The sequence below is a fragment of the Lactuca sativa genome, chromosome 1, assembly GCF_002870075.4.
Source record: "Lactuca sativa cultivar Salinas chromosome 1, Lsat_Salinas_v11, whole genome shotgun sequence".
NCBI classification, from domain to species: domain Eukaryota; kingdom Viridiplantae; phylum Streptophyta; class Magnoliopsida; order Asterales; family Asteraceae; genus Lactuca; species Lactuca sativa.
Window position 1 is genome coordinate 139,379,650 of NC_056623.2, and position 18,754 is coordinate 139,398,403.

Below are 18,754 nucleotides of genomic sequence, written 5' to 3' on the forward strand. Positions count from 1 at the left end.
TTCATTTTCAATTCTCAATATCCCACTTCATGGAACTATCGTATGTAAAGAGTGTCATTATCTGGTAATTTTTTTTATTTTTTTTTGTAAATGCAGAATGCAACAAGATGAAAATACTTTAGAAAAAACTAGGAAGAAATAAAATGACAAATAAAAGAAACATAAATGAAAAATCTTTTTGGATTTTTTTTTAAACTTTTCTAATTTGTTTAGGATTTTTTAAAATTTTTTTATATAAAAATGACAAAATAAAAACTTTTTACAAAAAGGCAGGAAATCCCCTCCCCAAACTTAAAATTAAGCATTGTCCTCACTGCTTAGGGAGGAGTGGAAGACGACTACTCGGACGGGGGAGCATAGCGACGGAAGAATTCATCACAGATATTGTCGAAATCGTCGCGCAGACCTAAGAGCTCGTCACGATAGTCGGTAACCTGAGTGCTATATTGCTGATAGTCGAGGCAAAGACCAGTCATCGTCTGCTGAAGGGAAGCAATATCCTGACAGAGGTCAAGATAATGCTGGTAAGTAAAGGGAGAGTTGGGGTGAGGGTGAGATGGTTGGGTGGGTGGGGGCTGATCGTGAAAGTCAGTCTGCATATGTAACGTCCCAAAATTCAAGGCCAAAAATTTCATTTTTAATTAGGTTATTACATAAAACAAAATTGTGAATAATCAAAATATAATATTATGAAACCATATCAGGGTATAATCCCAAGGATCTCGTATGCGGAAAACATAGTGTGATGCACTGCGACCAGGCCGGTTCCTTTTCTTTGAAACGAAGTACCTGAAACCAAAACTGTAAACCGTAAGCACGAAGCTTAGTGAGTTTCCCCATCATACCACATACCACATAGCACCATCGGTATCTCTCAACCGATAACTGCCATCAGTATCTTTCAACCGGTAACCGGGGACTATTTCACCCCTACCACTATCACATAATAATATGTCCTAAACATACTGATCACGTACTAACATCATAAACATGCTGATCACGTACTAACATCATAAACAGACAGATAAGCATTACATGGACTCTGTATACCGCTTCGGTATCTTTCAACCGGTAACTGCCAACGGTATCTTTCAACCGGTATCTGCCATCGGTATCTTTCAACCGGTATCCGCCATCGATATATTTCAACCGGTAACCGGGCACTATTTCACCCCTAACACTGTCATACAATAACATGATATAATCATACAGTCAGGCATTACTGGGGTACTAACCTACCCTTCAGTCCTAACGACCGAGTCAGGGAAGAACTATTCCCTGCTACTACCACTGACACACATAGCATATCACATAAGCATATCACATAAGCATAAGCATATCAAGATAATTATCTACCAACTACCCCTGTTGGTGGGCTGGCATTGTGGCCTTAGACCCACCCCTACTGGAAGGTAACTCACCTCGCACTGCTGAAGTCCCGTAGACTCAACCCCACACTGCTGAAGTCCCGCAGACTCAACCCCAACTGATGGAGGACAGATTCCCGATCTGTCAATATCAAAACATCACCCAATTAATAATTGGGTTCCACTACATAACCATAAGTACATGCATTGGGTAATTACTACATTACCCTTAGCTTGGCTTATTCAGTCCCAAGGCCCAATCCATAGGCCCAAAGTCCATTAAGAATCAAAACCCCACACATGGCTCAATTTTCCAAATTGGGCCTAGGCCTACACATGGTCATATTCTAAGGCCCAACTTCATATAATCATTAAGGCCCAAACTATGGCCCAATTTTCTAAATTGGGCCCAACTCCTCATAATGGCCTTACCCTAAAGCCCAACTAATTACTCTAGTCCATCTGATTATTCTTGGATGGCCCATTAATAATCCAATCATCCAGACCCAATAGAAAGCCCAACTCAAGGTCCAAGTGAAATTAGGGTTTCACATAAAATGATGATTAGGGTTAAGTTTTCTCACTTAACCCATTAAGGACTTAATCCATTAAGTCCAATATTACTTAGATTAATTTCTTGCCAATGATTATTATTTAATATCTCTAGTTATTAAATAATTCCCATGTGTCCCGATTAATTCCCCAAATTAGGGTTTTCCAATCCAATTGCTAGCCCATTTATCAACTTGTTGGGCTTTTAGGTCGATTAGGGCTTTATTGGGCCTCTTAAGCCCACCAGGATATTATTAAGCACACTAGGGTTTTATTTAAGCCCATTAGGCTGCAATGAGCCCATTAGGATTTTATTGGGTCCATTAGAGTCCATTAAGCTTCATTGGGCCCATTAGGGTTTCAAGCACCCCAAACGAATCAATACCACAAGGCAAAGCACACCACCACCCAACACGGCGGCCGGTGGCGGCAGCCACCACCCTACGGTGGTGGTTTTTTAGTTTTCTTTTCATTATTCCAATTTGTAGTACACTTACAATGCTAAATCTGAATTAAAAACACACACACCCACTAAACACACACATACATGGCGGTGTATGGTGGTAGCCACCACCTCACGGTGGTGGTGGTGGTTTCTAAGGTTTTCCAACCACCCAAAATTCACACCCAATCACTTCCTAATACACCCCAGCAGAGAATAACACACACACACACACTCCCTTTGCTCGGAAAATAAACCCAACACCTACCTATGGTGGGCGGCGACAGTAGCAGCACAGGAAACAGGCGGCGACAATGTTGATTTTCAAAGACAGCCACCACCTCACGGTGGTGGCAAGCTTCCTTGAGTCCCCGTCAGCAACACGCACCAACAGAACACCCACTCGTCGGGACCTTAACCTGAACACACTCCAATCTCAGCCCTTCTCGTGGCGGCAAAAAGGCAGCCTGGAAAGAAACCAACAACAACCATGGCACTCGCGACGTCAAACACCTCGAGGGGCACAAATAAGCGAGACGAGGTGGTCGAATCGAGAGGATATGGTGGTTCGCGACTGGCCCTTCTTCGTTCAAAGCCACACTCCGATCTCCGGGGGGGGGGGGGGGGGGGGGGTTTCTCCGGCCACTTCCGACTGAATAACACTCCTTCGCTGGTCTCCGCCTCTAGCAATAACAGGAACGACGACAACAATGCTTGGCTCGATGGGTTGCATCCTCTAGACGGTGGTGCACAGCGACTAAAGGAGAGATGGTGGCAGCTGATGAATATGTGGAGTGTTAAGGTTAGGGTTCAAACGATTGAAAGGCTATATACCCGGCTCATATGAAACATACTCCCATATTGACATAACCGGCCCCTCCTCCTCTCATTCCTTACAAAATGAGCCCTAATTTTACCCTTTTAGCCCTTAACATTATGATTCTTTACAATTCAGGTTCAATATTTACTAAATAGCCCCTTAGCCCCCAATATTCCTTCAAATGAAGTCCCAGAAGTTACCATTTAGTCCCTGCCTTCATAAACAATTACGAATCCGATTCGAAACTTACACTTTTAACTCCTGACTTCTAAAATGGTAACAAATAACTCTTCGAGACCATCCTGTTATACATAATTATTTATTTTAGGGCTACCATTCGTCCATTAATTTATTTATTTATTTAATAAATAAACATGGTGTTACAACATAGGATTAGGCGGGCTAAAGGATATGGGTGTGGCGTCTGTGTAGTCTGGGTGCTGAGTAGATGAAGATGGTCGATCAGACTGTGGATGTTGGGTCTTTTGTGCCCTACGTGGGCAAGGAGGTGGTGGGATGTTCGAAGGAAGCACCCACACAGTCTCGCTAATGGGGTCAGTGAGAGCAATGGCATCAGGTCCAGTGACCTTGAAATACGTGGCGCGACCCTTCATCCAAACACACCCACCTGGGACAGTACGAATCATGTGCATAGCCTGAAGGTTCTGCAGGGTCCGACGAAAAGAATCACCTGTAAAGAAGGTGTACTCCGGAGGAGATTGCGGCACGAGGGAGCGGGCAATGACAAAAATCAAACAACCACAGCGAATTGCACCGCCAGTGCGAAGAGATATAACTCTATGGAACCGTTTAATAATAATATCACAAAAATGTGGACAGTATGACCTGGTGATCATGCACCACAAAAGAAAAAGCTCGGCTTTGCCGGCTTTCGTTGTCTCAATCTGTGCATAAATGATATTGCATATAATTTTCAATGCAATTTTGAGAATAGGGTGCACGATGATAGTCTATACGGATGAGGCTGAATCATAAGACTCCAAACCGGTAATGGAGTACCAAAACTCGCGTACGTCAAAAGCGGGGGTGGGTTGGAATAATCTAGTGATGGGAGTATGGAAGATATTACATAACTGGTCCACATGAATAGTGTGAGGGGTGCTAAAAATGTGAAAAGCTAAGTTTCCCTCATGATTTATCTCACTAAGAGTGGCTAAAAACTCTCGGGTCAGTAGGGGACAAGTGCCAAAATCTATAGATAATAGGCGCTCCCAGCCAATATTGGCAAAAAGAGCGCGAACACCATCATAAATATGGAGTTCCTGCATTAATGTGCTGTAACATCCATAAAATTCACACCAAATTTAATTTTTTTTAAATCATAAATATAAACCACATAGCATTGTTTACAAAAAGGTTTTCAAATCATTTTCCATCAGAGTGTCCCAAAAATCATAACATAAGGATGAGGAGCGATACGGTCACGCTTTCGCCTTCCCACGATCTCCTGAAGTACCTGAAACAGTAAACTGAAAACTGTAAGCCCGAGGGCTTAGTGAGCTACCCCCAAAATACCAATACAAAATTGACAATACCACATCAGTAATAATCAACCAATCAACATGCATACTGGGTCATCGGCCTGACCAGACCGCCCTGCCAGGCCTACAGTCTATTTGAATCTATCCCGAGCCTTCGGCATGATTGGTCCGCCACGTGGGCCTACAGTCTCCCCGGACCGCTCATAGGGTATATTGGCCTTCAGCACAAAGCAGGACCGCCTCAACCCAACCACAAGCAATTAATCATGTGCACATATAACTGGTAATCACATAACAGTCCATAGACAAACAAATCCTAGCAGATCATAAGGCATAGCAACATCCTAACCAAGATACCGACTTAACCGGTCACTGACTTAGCATCATCCTATATACCAGGACACCGACCTAAACCAAGTCACTAACATAATACCGTCCTAATTACCAGGACGCCGATCTAATCAGATCAATAAGCACATCAACCCATACATGTACAAATATCAGATATAACTAACTCACATATCATCAATCAGGGTAATCTCTCATAGCCAAAACACCGACCTAACTAGGCCACTAACATATCAATCCTAACGGATCATAAGAGCATGACAACATACTGTCTATTTGGATACTGATCTAACATGTCATAACCACATGTAGCATACTATAACAATAAAAACTAAAGGGATGGCCTTTGTGCCGTAGACCCTATCGATATAGTGAGGATAACTCACCTCACAGATGTCGACTTGAAAGGTAAAATCTAACTCTCGGTTCACTCAACACAGGCCCCACCACCTATAACCATAGTTCAATATACGCATAAGTCTTTAATCTTATAAGGTACTCCATAACCCAATAGTCAACCCCTGATCAAGGTAAAAGTCCTCAATCAAGGTCAACAATCCATTTTGACCTCAACTCGCCGAGTACACCCAGCTACTCGCTGAATCTCTTGAAGCACAATCCAACTCGCCGAGTCATCGAGGTGACTCGTCGAGTTCCTTCGAATCCCGATCAGACCTTAAGGCCACCCATCGAGTTCCATCCCTGCGACTTTGACAGATATACTCGCGAACATATTCTTGGTTAAAACTCATCTGACTCGCCGAGTTGTTCTTCAACTCGTTGATTCTCATGACAATCTTCATCGGACTCGCCGAGTTGTTCAACCAAATCGTCGAGTTCAATGGCTATCTTCATTCGACCCGCCGAGTCGACCCTGTGACTCGCCGAGTGCACTCAGTCCTCTTTCCATACAGATCCATTTTGAGCCATGCAGCGGCTCCAAATCACAGATCCAGGCTTCTAGGGCATGCTTATCACGTAAAGTTGCAAATTTTACGTGCATGCATGGCTTAAAAGCCTGAAAATGGCAAATCTGAGCTATGGATGGGTCTTTATGCACAAAAGGGACCTCAACCACGACTAAAGCTGCAACTTTATGCTTCTAGAACCCAAAGAGAGTCCAGATCTGAAGTTACAACTTCAGATCTAGCCCATAGCTCATCATACCAACTTGATATTCCATGAAAACCCTAAAACTCACCCAATAAAGGAGATCTATAAGGAGAATGACGGCTTGGGTACCTTTTGAAGTTGATATCTGAGATGAGTGTTGATTCCCACACTCCAATTGCTTCAATCTCCTTCTCCTCCAAGTCTTCTCCCTCCAAGAACTCTCTTTCAAGCTTCAAACACACACACACAAGGCACACACACATGAATAAGGCTCTCAAGGGTTCATTGGAACTGTAAGGAGGTCCAATGGAGGCTAAGGTCCTTTTAAATAGGGGTGTAAACCCCATGAATTAGCGTTTCACTAGCCAGCTCCTACTCGCCGAGTCCCAATATGGACTCATCGAGTAGCTCACTTAACTCACGATCCTTCTCGCTGCCACTCGACGAGTAGGTGAACCAACTCGTCGAGTAGGGCCTAATCCAAAAAACTCATATTAACAATACCTGAGAATTGGGGCGTTACATGTGCGGCTAGGGGCCCAGACTTGTGGCAAAATCTCGTGGTCGAGAAGTCGTTGGTAACAGTCGAGTGCGGCCTGTGAACCTAAATCCACAGTGACATTGTCCACCTGGACAGTGTGTGACGGGTCTGAGGTGTCAACCTGTCTGCTTGAACGTGAAGGTCTAAGGGGCATTTTGCAAGGTAAATTGGGACAATGTAGGCACAATTTCCAGGTAATAATAATAATAATAAGCAAAAATAAGTATTTCTAACTACTCCCAAACGACCTCACAAATATATAACAAAAACAGATATTCAGTTTCAGAACGAAAATACATGACTGTGCGCTGAGCAACAATATATTTTCGTGGCAAATTTTTTTTTTTTGATTTTTGAAATTTTGTTCGGATGAATCTCTTTTGAATTGCGTCGTGAGCAAACGTTTATACTCATAAAAATTCAAATTTCAAAATGAACAAAATGAGATTTTTGGAGAATTTCAACCGTGAAAACATGATTTCGTTACGGTATAGATGTTGTAGGAGTAAAATAGAAGAGATTGATACCTTATTTGCTTGATTCGGAAGAAAAATGAGCGATTTGGGTGTTTGTTGGTCAAAAAGAACTCGAAAATGTAGTAGATTTCAGGGAGAATTTTTGGAGTGTGTCAGTTACAAATGAGGCTGCGATTAGTATTTATAGCAAAAAACAAAACCTGCGACCGCAAGGGGGGAACCTGCGATCGCAGGTTTTGAAAATTTAACCGTTGGGCACTTTGTTCGAGGTAAGCTAACATCTAGATGCGAAAATGGTATACATGCAATCGCAAGGGCTAAACCTGCGATCGCAGGTTTTGAGAAAAGTACAAAAGTCGACCATTCAACGTTCAAATACACTACAGGTAAAAAAAAAACTAATACATGCGATCGCAAGGAGGTAACCTGCGATTGCAGGTTTGGGAAAATGGGCTTTATTAGAATTTTAGTTGTTCAAAAGTGCTACTAGAACAAAAACGAGATACTTGCGATCGCAAGGAGGGAACCTGCGATCGCAAGTTTTGAGATCGCAAGGGGGAACCTGCGATCACAGGTTTGCTATTTTCGTGAAAACAGTTCCAAAAAAACCTCGATGACTACCTGCGACCCCAAAATGTATAACCTGCGATCGCAAAGACTGGGCATGCGGTCGTAGGTTCCACCAAAACTGTATTTTTTCTGATTTTTCAGCTTCTCTCTGTTCCTTTTTATTTTAAAAACACGATTCAGTTAAAAGAAAACGAACTAAGTAGCTAAAAACACACAAAAATTAAAAAGAAGTTGCAAAAACAAAACAAAAACAAACACCCGGGTTGCCTCCCGGCAAGCTGCCTGTTTTTATTGTCGTTGGGTCGACATTGTTACTCGGTTTCCTCAATTGCGATAGGTCGGGACCACGACTACCTCCACTTCTTCATTTGTAGCTTGAAACTCTTCGTAAAATGGTTTGAGATGGTGACCATTTACCTTAAAAAAATTTCCTATTCATTCACTCTTAATTTCTATAGCACCATGATCAAACAAGTTAGTAACAACAAAAGGTCCCACCCAATGAGACCTCAATTTACCGGAAATAAGTTTGAAACGAGAGTGATATAAGAATACCTTTTAGCCAGTAGTGAATACCTTTCGCGAGATCATATTGTCTTGAAAAGTTTTTGTCTTCTCCTTATAGATTGCTTCGTTCTCGTACGCATCGTTCCAAATTTCTTCTAACTCTTGGATATCCAATCTTCTTTTCTTGCCAACTTCATCCATGCTCATATTCAAATTTTTGACAGCCCAATATGATCGATGCTCCAATTCAACCAGCTATCGACAAGGTTTGCCAAAAACTATTCGATATGGTGACATACCGATACAAGTCTTGTATGCTGCCCGGTGAGCCCATAACGCATCATCCAATCGAATACTCCAATCTTTCGTGACTGGATTGATGGTTTTCTCTATAATGCCCTTAATATGTTTGTTTGAAGCTTCAGCCTGCCCATTGGTTTGTGAGTGATATGCTTTGGATACCCGATGTGTGACACCGTTTTTCTTGAGGACTACTTCGAGGGTGTGGTTGCAGAAATGCGTACCCCGATCACTAATAATGGATTTTGGTGTCCCAAACCTAGCAAATATATTTGTCTTGACAAAATCAACCACAACCTTGGCATCGTTGGTTCGTGTAGCTTTTTCCTCGACCCATTTAGATACGTAATCCACAGCAAGTAAGATGTACACAAACCCGAAAGAAGGCGGAAACGGACCCATGAAATCTATACCCCAAACGTCAAGGATTTCACATATAAAGATTGGAGTAAGTGGCATTTTATTACGGGATGTCAAAGATTCAGTCATTTGACATCTCTCACAGGTTTTGCAAAATAGAAAAGAGTCACGAAAAATATGAGCCCAATACAGACCGCTGTCCAAGACCTTGCTTGCGGTTCGTTGTGGACCATAATGCCCTCCACAAGCTTCTGAATGGCAGAAATTCAGGATTGACTTGACTTCATGTTGAGGTACACATCTTCTAATCACTTGATCAGCACAGTGTTTCCATAGATACAGCTCGTCCAAAACATATCTTTTCGCCTCCTTCTTTATTTTATCTTTTTGGGCTCAGGTAAGATCTGAAGGGAGTTCTCTGGAAACTAAGTAGTTTACTATATAAGCAAACCAAGGAGGGTTCTGAACAGCGAATAGATGCTCGTCAAGAAATGTTTCGCGGATCGGTGTCGGGTCTTCAGGTGGGGTGAGTCGGCTCAAATGATCAGCTACCAAATTTTCTCACCCACTTTTGTCCCTAATCTCTATACCAAATTCTTGTAGTAGCAAAATCAATCTAATCAACCTTGGCTTTGAGTCCCTTTTGGCAAGAAGGTATCGAATGGCTGCGTGATCTGAAAAGATTATGACTTTTGTTCCCAACAAATACTATATGAATTTTTTCCAATACAAAAACAATTGACAGAAACCCTTTTTCAGTGGTGGAGTAATTTGCTTGGCACTATCCAAAGTCTTTGATGCATAATATATAACGTGGGGGACCCGGTCTTTTCTCTGTCCTAGAACAGCTCCAACAACAGTGTTACTGGCATCACACATTATCTCGAATGGTAAACTCCAATCTGGGGGCTGAATGATGGGGGCAGAATTAAGAAGATTTTTCAGCACATCAAAAGCTTTCTTGCAATCTTCATTGAAGTCGAATTCAACATCTTTTTGTAATAACTGGCACATGGGAACTGATATCTTTGAAAAATCTTTTATAAACCTCTTGTAAAACCCTGCATGGCCAAGAAAGGAACACACTTCCCGAACATTCTTCGGGTAGAGTAAGCTCTTTATAACATCTATTTTTGCTTTATCGACTTCCAAGCCTCTTTTTGAAACAATATGTCCAAGAATCAAACCTTGGTCAACCATAAAGTGACATTTTTCAAATTTAAGACCAGGTCTGTTTCTATACATCTTTGTAAAATTTTTGTGAGGTTGTTTTAAAAAATATCAAAGGAGTCTCCATAGAAGGTAAAATCATCCATGAAGACTTCTATGGTATTTTCGACATACTCAGAAAATATACTAACCATACACCTTTGAAAGGTAGCAGGTGTGTTGCAGAGTTCGAATGGCATACGCCTATACGCGAATGCCCGAAAGGGCAGGTGAAAGTGGTTTTCTCCTGGTCTTTTGGAGCAATTAGAATCTGATGGAAACCTGAAAATCCATCCAAGCAGCAGTAGTGGGATTTTCCAGCAAGCCTCTCTAGCATCTGATCTATGAATGGGATAGGAAAATGATCTTTTTGGGTGGCTGCGTTTAATTTTCTATAGTCAATACAAACGCGCCATCCTTTTTGAACCCGAGTTGGAACCAGCTCTCCTTCCTTGTTCTCTACCACTGTCACTGCAGCCTTCTTAGGAACAACTTGAACTGGGCTGACCCACTTGCTATCAAAAATTGGCTATATCATCCCAGCATCCAGTAACTTCATAACTTCTTTTTTAACCACCTCCATCATTGGTGGGTTTAATCTGCATTGGGCTTCTCGCGATGGCTTATAATCTTCTTCCATCAAAATTTCTGCATGCATAGAGATGGGTTGAGTCCTTCAATGTCTACAATAGGTCACCCAATTGCGCTTTTGTACTCCTTCAGAATTCTGATCAGTTCTAACTCTTCTTTTTCTGACAGCTTGTTAGATATGATAACTGGTAATGTTTCTTTTTCCCCAAGATATGCATATTTCAGGTGTTATGGAAGTGTCTTTAGCTCCAAGATGGGGGCTTGCACTACAGAAGGAAAAATCTTGGAGTTAGAAATTGGTAATTTAAGAGTTTGGGTACCATACCTCAACTTTCTTTGCTGGTCCATATGAGCTGCCATCTCTTGAACTTCTCTAGCAACCACATAATTTTCTGATATAACATGAGTTGCATTAATAGACAAATTTATGTGGAGCACTAATGCTAGTGACTCACGGTTAGCAATCTCAAAATATTCTACAGATAATGGTTCAATTACATCAATGAAATTAAGGGCTGAAACATCATCTGGGTAACGCATGACATCATAAATATTGAAGTTGATAACTTCACCATCAAATTCCATTGAAAGGGTACCATCAAAAACATCTATTTTGGTTCTGGCAGTTTTTAAAAATGGTCTCCCCAAAATAATGGAACATGAGTTTGGTGAGTCGTCATCTCCCATATCCAAAACATAGAAATCAGCTGGGAATTTGATTTCATTCACTTGAACCAAAACGTCTTCCAGTACACCTTTTGGGTGCACCAGAGAACGATCAGCTAACTGAATAATGACTCTTGTTCTTTTTAAAGGCCCTACCCCGATAGTTTTAAAAAGTGAATATGGTAAAACATTTATAGAAGCTCCTAACTCCAACATAGCTCTTGGCACTAAAAGGTTCCCCAACTTGCAAGGAACAGTAAATACTCCTGGATCCTTACACTTTGGGGGTAGCCTTTTTTGTAAAACAGCTGAAACATTCTTGCTTACTTTAACTGTTTCGTTTCCTTTTAATTTTCTTTTTGAAGTACACAACTCTTTTAAAAATTTATCATATCGGGGTAGTTGTTTAATTGCATCAATAATGGGAATATTTACCTCAACCTTTCTGAAGAAATCCATAATCTCTTTATCTTCCTTTTCTTTTTTCGTGTTTTTCAGTCTTGAGGGAAAAGGAGGAGGGGTAATTTTTAGTTCAGCTTCAGCAGATCCATCTTTTTTCTGCACCTCTTCAGTTGCCTCAGATTCTTGCTCAACCACGATCTCTTCTTCCTCATCTTCTTGCTGATTTGGTCCTTTGTAGTTTTTACCACTTATGAGGGTGATAGCACAAGCATTTTGCTTCGGGTTTTTCTCAGTGTAAGATGGGAATTTTCCTTGGGTTTGTGCTTCTAGTTTGCTCATGGAATTCGCGAGTTGTGATACCTGCTGCTCCAGATTTTTGATGTTGGACTTTGTTTCATTCTGGAAAGCTTGGGTACTAGTTGCAAGACTTTTAACTATGTCTTCCAAAGACATGCTGGAACTACTGGCTTGTGACTGAACAGGTGGTTGCTGAAAATTGCTCTGGTGCTGATTTTGCTAAAAAGATTGTTGAAACCCGGGTGGAGCTTGATACTGGTTTTGTTTGCTGAAAATTCTGTTGAGGTCTTGGCTGGAAATTGTTATTTTGAGGCCCTCCCCAAGCTTGGTTGTTTCGATGTTGATCAAATGGCCTTTGCTGAAATCTTCCCATAACTTGCACAGATTCATTATCCTCTTGAAGTATGGGGCACATATCAGTTGGGTGCCCGGTTTTGCGGTAGATCTCGTAAGGTTTGACCTTTGGCACTATACCTTTTTCTTTTGTCAACAAAAGGACATCTTTAGTTAATTCTGAAATATGGGATTCCAGGTGGGCATTGCTCACCTTCTTGACTCCTCTTGGATGGTCTGGGTACCACTCTTCCTCAATTGTTGAATGTTTTGATTCATTGGCCAGCTTCTCTATTAATGCCCTAATCTCTGTTGGTGTCATGTCTGAAAGTGACCCTCCACTAGATGAATTTAGCCTCTCCATAGGTATCAATCCTTCGCAGAAACACTAATATAGCTGATAATCACTAATGCCATGTTGTGGGCTTCGGACTAACAACTTCTTGAATTGCTCCCAATAAGTGTGGAGAGCTTCTCTTTTGCCTTGCTTTATACCCAAAATCCCTCTTCGTAGATTTGATACTTTCGCCTCGGGAAAATATTTTTCGAGGAAGAGCTTGGCGAGTTCATTCCAGCTTGTTATTGAACCAGGTGGAAGGACATATAACCACTCCTTTGTTGCATCTTGAACTGAGAAGGGGAACGCCCTGAGTTTGATATGGTCTTTAGTAACTCCATGGTGTTTCATTCCAGAGAAGACAACATGAAATTGCTTGAGAAATTTATGAGGATCTTCATTCTCAAGGCCTCGAAATGGGGGCAACGGATGGATTAAACCGGATTTGAGCTCAAAATTTCGAGCTTCTGGAAAGGTGATACACAAGGGCTGTTGGGTAACCTCTTGTGTTACCCACTCACGGAGAGTTTTTTCAGCTTCATCTCCGTTTTCGCTCATGATGAATTCTGATTCAGTTTCAGAAGAATCTGTGAGTTCGGGTTTGTCTGAAGATGATGATGTATATGTTTTGAATGGGCTCTTAACGGGTGAGGTAGGTGGTGCTTTTGGAAAAGGTTGAAATGAGTGTTCATGTTCATTCCACAAGTGAATACCTTGTGGTATGGGTGAGGTTGAGGTTCATGTTTGTTTCTTTCGAAGTTTTGCCTCCTTCTTTAGCTTCCTAGGAGTCTTCTTAATCTCTGGATCAAAAATCAGATTACCTGTACGTGAAGATCTTAGCATAAAACTATTAGTGTTTTACCATGTCCCAGGAAACGGCGCCAATTTGTAAAAACCGCTTTCGTACACGATTTAAAGAAATAAAAATAATAAATAAACTGCTTTATTGCACTAAAAGGTAGTATAGGTGTAACAAACCGTTATTTCAAACCTATGTAATAGTGTAGGTCAATTTGTATTTCTTTTTAAAATAATAGAGAGAAACTTTAGTATACTGTGTATATTTACATAATTGACCCTCAAAAATAAATTATTAAATAATCTCGATTGGGATGAACCAAGTGGTATAGATTGTAACAAGGTTTCAAAAAATATAAAGAACACTAAAATCCGAGTTATGACGAAGAAGTTATGACCAATCGAAAATCCGCGACAAAACTGGCAAAACACTGTTCAGTGTAAAAACTGAATTTTCAATAAAAGGCTTTTTAGCCTTAACAATCTAAATTAAATTTGTAGCTTATGTTAAACCAAGAACTTTCATAAAAAGAACGCAAAAATCTGACTTCGTATGAGTAAGTTATGATTTTTTATGTTTCAGTATAGCAGTGTACAGCTAAGAACTCGAAATAAATATTGAGTGATTTTTAGCCGATACGACCTAAACAAGAATTGAAGGTCTCGTTATTAGTAGTACAACGGTAAAAAGACAGACAAAAACGGACATCGGATGAAGAAGTTGTGAATTTTAAACGAATTTTCCTGTCCTGGTCTGTTAAAAATAATAATATTAAAAAAAATAAATTCAAAATTAGCCGACGAAGTCTAAATGAAAGTCGTAGACTATAATTTTACCTATGCGTGCATATAAAGAAAGTCAAAAACGGAGTTTGTATGCAAAAGTTATGAATTTTACAAGTTTTTGGCTCCAAAACCAAGAAAATATTGAAAACCGTGCATTTTTCATGAACAGTACCCGGCCATGTCACCCTCGCATACGAGCCTCCACATTCCGCCTTCTGATTGGACCGTAGTCTCGCGTGGCACCTTCTAATTAGACCGCAACCGAGGTCCAATAAGCAGTCGACACCCTCGTAGGACCACACCCTCGGACGCCCCCTTGACACGCGCCTTCTTCCCATTCGATCGAAGTTCGGTCCAATCCGAAGCTACCACCTTCGAATCAAAGCTCCTTCCCTTGCTACCTGTCAGACACGCGGCAGCCTCGCACAACCTCGCATAGCCTCGGATCGGAGGCTTCGGCCTATATAAGGCATGCGAGGGCTTCCAAAAAACTTACACTTTTCACCCCAAATTTCACACATTTTCATATTTTTCACATCCACAAACTTATATACAACCCTTAAAGCCCCGATATCAAGTCTCAAACACTAAGCAAGCCTCGAAGCCCATTCCTGAGAAGTTAACCTCTCTCCAGTCGAGACTCTGTCCGATTTGAGTCGGTTTTTCGTCAAATAAACTCCTTTCTGGGAAACGAAACGTTGTCCAAATCACCACTCATCAAGTGAGTTCATACCCCCGTATTTTCATAATTTCTACTATTTTAAGGGGGGAAATACAAGTATAACACAACAACTTTGTGTTATAAATAAATGATTTCAAATCACGATAAAACGATTTTAAAGCATCAAAAATACTCCAAATATCGAACTCTTTTATAAACTTATATTTTTCCCAAAATTTCATATATATATATATATATATATATATATATATATATATATATATATATATATATATATATATATAAGATTTAAAAGGCTTAGGACTAATAACTCATTCTAGGTCATTTTCCTTGTTTGGATGTGGACTTATTATTTGTTCGAAGGTCGTTTAAATTTTACTTATATGTAAAATTGTATATGTATATAAATGTAAAAGTTATTTCATCAGTTTAATTACCCTTTGTAACATGTTGAGCAAAGGATTACATGCAAAAATAGTTAATTACAAATTCATAAAGTACATATAAATTATAATAGGTATAATTTATGATACATAGAAAAATAATTCATGATTAAAGTATACTAGAATACACTGTTTTATAAGAAACAAGGGTTTTGATTCAGAACAAATCAAGGGTTCACTTGTCAAATACATGTTCGAAATACTAATTCAAGAACATACTGTCAATCACTTATTTCAGAATGATTGGGTTTTCATAACTAATATACATGTAACGTTTATATGCTTTTTGTGAGACATTCAATTCAGGTTGTTTAATTCATTTTAGACAACCAAGGTAAAGTCCTGGCATTATAACCATAATCTCCAGCCCGGGGATCGAAACAAGTTGTGTGTAGATCTATATCTGGATTGACAACCCCACACTTAGGCTGCTAGCTACAGTCAGACATACACGCCAATGAGTGGCAATTGTTATCAACAGTTTAAACGCCCACAAAGCGTTTGTTTCAGGCGATCATGTCTTAGTATGGTTATAATAACTCATTAAAAAGATATTAACAACACGTTAGTGTATAAACAACTAAACGTAAGTACATCTTCAAAGTACTAGTTTACAAAATACAAAGTACAATGGTATACTACAGTTTTCAATAACAGCTGGTGAAGCCGGGCACACTCTCAGTTACAAGTTTTACAAATACAGAACATTGGTTTACAAAATAGAACGGTTTTATGGGAATAAAACTACTTTTCATATAAAACAGAAAATATGGGATTTTCTGGAACAACTTTCATATTCAAGATACAAAGACAGCCTTTCAAACATAAGGACTTATGTACTCACTCAACTTATTGTTGATACTCTCTTTTCAAATTACTTGTATTCTTAGGGAAATAATAACAGGTACTCCCCGAGCTTTTTGAGAAGATGGAGCCATTATGAGTCATATCTTCTTCTTTTGTATAAATATTTTGGTTTCAATATACAATGATTTGACACATGTAAATACTTATACTTTTAAATACAATGGTTGTTTGTACTTTGATTACTATGATGCATGTGTTGTGATACTACAAATGAAGCCCTCCACCCTCGGACGATTCTGCCGTCTGGTTTGGGGGTGTGACAGATTGGTATCAGAGCATTGTTTATAGTGAACTCAGTATACCAATCCATAAAGGATATACAAACTATAAATACATTGGGGCTAAGAGCTCTGACTACAAGTATACTTTCTAAGAATTCTAAGTATTTTTACAAGAAGTATACTAACATTCATACCTACAAGTACATAGTCATAAGAACTAAAAAGTATTTGGATGTTGAACATTACAGTCAAACTCGGGCAGTTATGTAATCATATCTAGAATTAATATAGCCTGATCAACTATATTGATTTCAGATATGACCAACATGTGTTTGGGAGTGATAGTAGTGTTGTGACATGTCTAAAACTTACCAACTACAAAAGAAACTCTAGAACAGAACATAAAATACTATAAGAATATTTTAAACATCGATATGCTTTAGTGTTTCAGGCATTTCTCATGACCTTATTCTCGTACAGACACAGTGGCAGGATATCCTCCACCAGGGGACCCTTATTTTCCAAATCATGGCAGTGAAGGATGGGTAGCGGAGGATCCGGAAGATGATCCAGAAGAATACTCAGATGAAGAACCATTTGAGGACAAAGAACCAAGTGGTACGGATACAGAGCCACAAGTCTGCAACCCTGGGTTACGTCCCCTCAGACAAGACGAAGCAGAACCCATACCCGAGTGGGGCCAATATATCAACCATTGGAGTCGGCAAGATGACCAACAACCTCCTTATGAAATGGCACGTGGGTTCTATAACGTCTCTAGAGGAGGAACAGCCGATAGAGCTCTTCCAGTTATAGTCAACCGAATAGCCCGACAATTTGATTAATCAAGGATTTCGATCAATCGAATCCTACAAGTGAACACGATTGTGCAGGCAAACACTGCAGATATCCTTCGTCTTGATGAAATGCAGGACGGCACCCAACATCATACTGAAGCCCTTCAAAGGAAACTTAATGATGCGCAATCCGAAATAAGGGAGTTGAGAGAGCATCAGGTTTCACAAGAAAGGCATTGGAAGACGCATGATGAGGTAGAACCCAGCAACCGTCGTAGAAACCGCCGCGAGTAGTGTTTACACTACTACTTTCTAGTTTAATATACTTAATGTATAGACTACTTTCATGATATGTAGAAAACCAAGTATCAATAAAATAATAAGCACTTTACTTCAACAAGAGTTATTACAATTTTCATAAACATTCCATTCCAAAGTTTTGGATTACGTATATGTTCCAGTGTTATTTTTCATACTTTTCAATACGACCGCGAAATTTTTTATTTTCGGTAGGTCGGTTTGATGTCGATGCTTTCGCAATATTGTGGTATATTAAAGACCTGCTTTAGGATCAAGTATCCAGATTACATCTACTTAATATACCAATACAATCGACATGTATTTTCATACTCTTTGAAAAATAACCACTCCATTTTATATTATCCTGTTGCAAGTTGTACTTGCAGTGGACATCTATTTCTAATTCTTTACAAGATTCTTGTTGAATTAAGTGTTTAACTTCAAAGATATCAAATTCATATTCATTCTTGATATCTCACTATCTTTTTATCTATTGACTTTTATAGAAAAAGATGTCTCCTCATAGAAATCCAAGACATAACAATGAAAATGAAGCACCGATGCCACCTCCACCACCACCTCCTGAAATCGATGCTGTTATGTTTCAAGCAGCAGTCACGGCAGCTGTAACGGCTGCCATGTCTCATATCAATACTCTTGGTGCTAGTGGGTCGGGAGTTGGTGCACATCCTTCTAACCATGTCGAGGGTCATGAGCACTCGCGAGAGTGCACTTATAAAGACTTCTCGAATGCCAAACCCAGGACCTTTAATGGAACTGGAGGAGTGATAGTTTTAAGACAATGGATTGAGATGACAGAAGCAATCTTTGAAATTTGCTCTTGTCCAGAGGGTAGCAAAGTTAAATTTGTTGCCTGTACTTTTTCAGATAGGGCCCTAACATGGTGGAATGGTCATGTTAAGTCACTGACTTTGATAGTGGCTAATACTATAAGTTGGGAGAACCTAAAAACCATGTTGATGCGGGAATACTATCCGCGAGGGGAAATTCAAAAACTGGAGCAAGAACTCTGGGGTCTTACCATGGCCAGTGCAGACATAACAACTTACACGAATCGGTTATGTGACTTGGTGATTCTGTGTCCAGAAATGGTGGCTCTAGAGAGC

At 40.0% G+C, this 18,754-nt stretch overlaps 1 protein-coding gene across 1 annotated transcript; it reads right to left on the reverse strand.

Moving 5' to 3' along the window:
• Positions 1-12,784: 12,784 nt before the first annotated feature.
• LOC111921819 (uncharacterized) lies at positions 12,785-13,291 on the reverse strand. The gene has a single exon (XM_023917400.1). It carries the CDS (start codon positions 13,289-13,291, stop codon positions 12,785-12,787), a length of 507 nt encoding a protein of 168 aa, XP_023773168.1.
• Positions 13,292-18,754: the final 5,463 nt, after the last annotated feature.